The sequence below is a fragment of the Amblyomma americanum genome, chromosome 2, assembly GCF_052857255.1.
Source record: "Amblyomma americanum isolate KBUSLIRL-KWMA chromosome 2, ASM5285725v1, whole genome shotgun sequence".
NCBI lineage: Eukaryota > Metazoa > Arthropoda > Arachnida > Ixodida > Ixodidae > Amblyomma > Amblyomma americanum.
In genome coordinates, this window is record NC_135498.1 from 180071153 (window position 1) to 180076028 (window position 4876).

At 48.1% G+C, this 4876-nt stretch overlaps 1 protein-coding gene across 1 annotated transcript; it reads left to right on the forward strand.

Moving 5' to 3' along the window:
• Positions 1–3143: 3143 nt before the first annotated feature.
• LOC144120271 (zinc finger BED domain-containing protein 6-like) lies at positions 3144–4112 on the forward strand. Its single transcript, XM_077652668.1, is given in 3 exon segments — positions 3144–3211; positions 3327–3709; positions 3712–4112. Coding segments are annotated over 3 exon segments (852 nt in total).
• The last annotated feature ends 764 nt before the right edge of the window (positions 4113–4876 follow it).

Here is a 4876-nt window from a genome sequence, read left to right on the forward strand (position 1 = left end):
AACAGAAAAGGGATGAGAGTTTTGATTTCAAAATTATAAGAATAATAATAAAGAGACGTCGTTGCGTGCGTTCCTGTTTAACCGTTCTTCACTTCTTTTATGGCGAACTTATTGGCAAGAAAATGATGGCGGTACAGAATTATTTAGCTGGATCCGTGATACGCTCAATATTCCTTCCATCCGTCTACCCAGGAATCCTCTTGTTACTTTACTCACTGGGTATGGTGGATTCCCTTTCTGGTTAAAAAAAAAAATGGCTTATCTCCTTCTTCAATTTGCTCATGCGGTATGTTATGCGAAGATGTCACTCATTACTTCCGGAATTGCTCCCTTACTGCTCCTTTAGTTTGCCATTTAAAGTCTCTCTGCTCATCTGACATTACCCTGTCTTCTTACCGCTCTTTTGAATAACCCTGCTGCTTGTGCTGTTCTGATTCAAATGGTTCATCTCATCAGGAGCACAATTCCTACACATTCCCGATGAGTTACTTCGTCACTATCATTTCTCCTGCACAAGCTCTGCACAGAGAAGCGCTCTGCGTTCCTTTGCTGCGCATGGATGCCTCTCGCTGTGGCCTGACACTGTGTATGGAACAACTGTGCATGTGACACCTGTGCTAACATTATCTGTGACATTATCCGTGCCTCTGACTCTTCTGTGACTTTGGGTTTTCAGGTTTTTTCTCTGTTGTTTTTATTGCCCTGCATTTCTTTTTAAATTAAGTTTTTTTTTAGCGTTTAGCTCCTTTTATTTTTTTTTGTATTGGCTTAAGTCCGGTAAAGCGTTGCTGGTCCGGGCTCCCTCTTTCTTTTATTTGTTTGTTTGTGTGTTTTTTCTGAGGACCAATAAAAAGGTTAAAAGGTGGCGAGGGCGTAAGCAGGGTGGGAAAGCTATGGTGCTGCATCAACATACACAGCTTCGGAGTGTGAGCCGTACTGGCGCCAGAGCGTGGCGGCGCGGGCAGATCGTCGGGCGGAGTGCATGTTCAGGGTGCATATTCTTGGGAAGGGGTTTATCCGTGGGCTTGGAGAAAATAGAGGAGGTTAAGGGGTGGGTGACACCGGCAGGGGGCGTAGGGGTCGAGCGGAGGGAATAGAGTAGGGCTCTGCCAGTGGGGCTACGAGATAGGCGGTCGAGTTGTGCTGTGCGATGGGCCTCCACAAGTTGGGAAAGTGTTGTGAACGATCATCGCCAGCAGGCGAGAAGTGGGGGTGGAGGTGGAGAGCGCGAGGGCCGATTTGTAGGCTTGACGGATGAGACAGTTCACCTTGTCTTCCTCGGCACGAGAGAGAAAGAGATAGGGGAGGGAGTAGACAAGGCGGCTGAGAACGAAGGCCTGCACAAGACGACCGAGGTCGTGCTCGAGCATGCCGCGGTGCCGGTTAGCGACCCGCCCGATGGATGGATGTAGAACTTTATTAGCAAGCGAGTTTGGACACTTTAAGGCCTCAGGGCCACCACACAGCCCTCACATTACGCGTATGTGTCCAGGACACGTAGGGCCATGGCACTGGCACCACGGTTCACACAGAGAAGTTTGTGTCCGAAGCCTACTACGCAAGGAGGGCATCCCATTCCTGCCATGTTCCGATGGCGGGCTGTCCCTGCGGGGGTGGATCGGCAGGGCAGCCGAAGAGGTCCATAGAGGCGTGCGATTCTCTGCGGAGAGTGCACTCTGGGGAAACAGGGCGGAAGAGGATAGGAGCAGAGGGGTGGGAAGATTTCGGGTCCCGAGTCGCCTCTAGAGGATTTGTTGGGGGTGGGATAGGCGGGGGTTGGGGATTGGGGTAGAATCGACGGGCGAGGCGTGCTTGTTGTGTGAGTTCTAAAACCGTGTGTGCCTGCTCCCGCGAGAAATCCCGTCTGGGGCCGCCATTTGCCCGGCAAATAATTATGATTCGGGCTATGTTATCAGCGGCCTCATTTCCGGGATTGCCAGAGTGAGCCGGCACCCACAGGAGCTCAATGCGCCTATCGGAATTTAGGGTGCATATTCTCAATATCTGTCATGCCGTGGGATGAACTAGTGATGCAAGACTATCGATACTTGCGTCACAATCGAACTATCGATAGTAAAAAAACTATCGATAGTGGTATCGATAGCAGTATCGATAGTACTATCGATATCAATATCGATAGCACTATAGATATCAATATCGATAGTACTATTAATAGTAATAACGATGTACGTATTGCCCTCCGGTTGGTGACGAGTCATGTCTCAACGAGTAAATTCGTGCTCCAAAACAAGCAGTTAGGCTTGGATTACCTAAGTAATGATGCGGGCTATTGTTGAACAGGGACTATAAGCGCATCCTCCAGACAAGCCATGCATTCCCTATGGTCGTTCATTGGACGGCTGCATATCTTTAAATTACTACTCTTATATCAGCGGTGCCTATAGTAAAATGCGTAACTGTTGTTCCGTAAATTCGTTTGGATTGGTTTTGGGCTTTTTCTAGAATATATCAATGCACAACCCGGATGGCGTACCGCAGCAGTTAATCGCAAAGTTACAGATGCAATTTAGTCGAGGTGTTTTTTTGGCGGGGTATAAAAATGAAGTAAGTTTAAATCCATTTTCCTTTCCACTTTCCAGTTCATAATCACCCAAGATGCCGAGATCTAAAGCGACTGTTTGGAACTTCTTTATCAAAGATGCAGCGTCCGGACGCGACAAGTGCACACTGTGTAACAAGGACTATAAAACCAGTGGGAATGCGTCTAATTTAAGGGACCACATGAAGCGGTGCCATGTAAATTCCCCATTACGTGACGATCGAGGCCAGTGCGAAAAAGCAGGAAAATACATGTACTGATGTGGCTGGCCCCTCAAAACGGAAGCAAAAGAGGCTGAAGTTCCTTATTTCTGATAAAGGACTTTTCAAAGTACGGGAGCCAGACCTAAAGGCAAAAGAAGCTTGACAAGCAGTTAGCCCTAATGATAGCAAGAGACATGCAGCCATTTTCAATCGTCACTGACAAAGGAATTCCAGATTTCTTCAACGAACTACATCCAAGATACGAGCTACCAAGCCGGACGCAGCTTTCTGATGTTATTTTGCCGAACTTAAACGAGAACACCAAGGAGAAATTGCGCGTAACGCTGACGTCAACAAGCCATTGTGCCATAGCAGCAGACATGCGGATATCATGCACGGCTGACAGCCACATGGCAGTCACGTGCCGTTTTCTGCAAGGTACCACTCTGCGGTGCTCTCCACTGCAGTTTTTCAGGGAGCAGAATGGAAAGTTGTGCTAGTTGTAAACTGTTGATGATGAAAATGGGGGCGCAAATAAAACGGAGACAGAGAACGAGGACAAGGCGCTCGTCCTGTGTTCCCCTTTCCGTGTTTCCGTTCTGTTTGCGACCCCATTTTCATCATTTTCAGGGAGCGCTCACTCCTCAAAGCGTCGCTGACGCCATTGCTGATGTGGTTGAAGATTGGTGTATTCGCAACGCAATCATTGCTCTTGTCACAGTCAACGATAATAGGATGATTCTTGGAGCTCGTCTGTTAGGTATCGAGCAATTACCATGCTTTGCTCATACGCTGAGCCTCACGGTCCAGGATTTGCTAAAAAGCAGTGAAGAATTAGCAGCCGTGCTGCAAAAGTGCAAGGACATTGTGCACTACATAAGGTCCTGCTGCACTGCTACTGCCAAGCTCCGAGAAGAGCAAGAGCGTGCTGGTAAGGTCCCGCGGCTAATCCCAAACAGGAGACACCGACACGATAGAACAGCGTCTTTTACACGCTTAAAAGGTTCCTGGAGGTCGGAGAAGGTCTGACTTTAACGCTTTCGAAGTTACCCCGGGCACCAAGCCCCCTAGTAGCAGAAGACATGCTCATTGAGGATGTCGTGGAAATACTGGAACCGTTTGAGGAGGCAACGAAATTGCTCTCTGGGGATGAGTGCACCTCCACTTCTTTGAATGTTCCTGTGGTCTGCGGTATTAAACGAGAGCTGGAAGAGCGTATAGGGCCTGCGCTGAAAACAGAAAATGGTAAAGAAGTGTTTCGCGAATGCATCTCCTCCTTGCATAAAATAATGGACACATATGAGGAAAGACAGTTAACATCTCTTGCACACTGGTGGACCCACGACTAGAGGAGAAAGCTTTTTCACTTAAAGCAAACGCAGACCGCGGGAGTGCTTGTTTGGTCGGTGAAATAAGCCACCAGTTGTCAGAAATCCCAGCTAGTCCTTCAGTTTAACCATCCAGACAGCAGGTAGTTCAACCGAAGTCTCGGCAGGAAGCCGAATTTTGCCGTTTCTTGAGAGACGGCAACAGGAGCCCTCAACCGCAACCTCTAATGCAGAGTTAATGGTTCGCTAGTACCTAGAGTTACAGCCACAGAAAAAGAAGAGCAACCCACTTGAATTCTGGGGTTTAAATGTAATGGTATAAATGTAGTGATGAACTTGCTACGGGACTTGTTCTGCAGCATTAAATATTTTATCGGTCTAGAATACGTTTATTAAAAGCATGAATTGAGTATTGCTGACAGTCAATTGGCGCAAATGTGCTGCGGTGGCACGGGGGTTATGGTACTTGGCTGCTGACCCGAAAGACGCGGGTTCGACTCCGGCCACGGCGGCTCTATTCGATGGAGGCGAAAGGCTAGAGGCCTGCGTACTGTGCAACGCCAGTGGACGTTAAAGAACCCCCACTGGTCGAAATCATTCTAAGAACTGCACAGCGCACCCCTCATAGCCTGAGTCTCGGGAATTAAGCCTCATAAAACAGTGAAACCAAGGCATCACAAATATTTTGGCAATATCCCTGGGCAACGAACGCAGATTATCGATGGTGTTACTATCGATAGTCTTACTACCGACAGTCTTGCTATCGATAGTCTCACTATCAATAG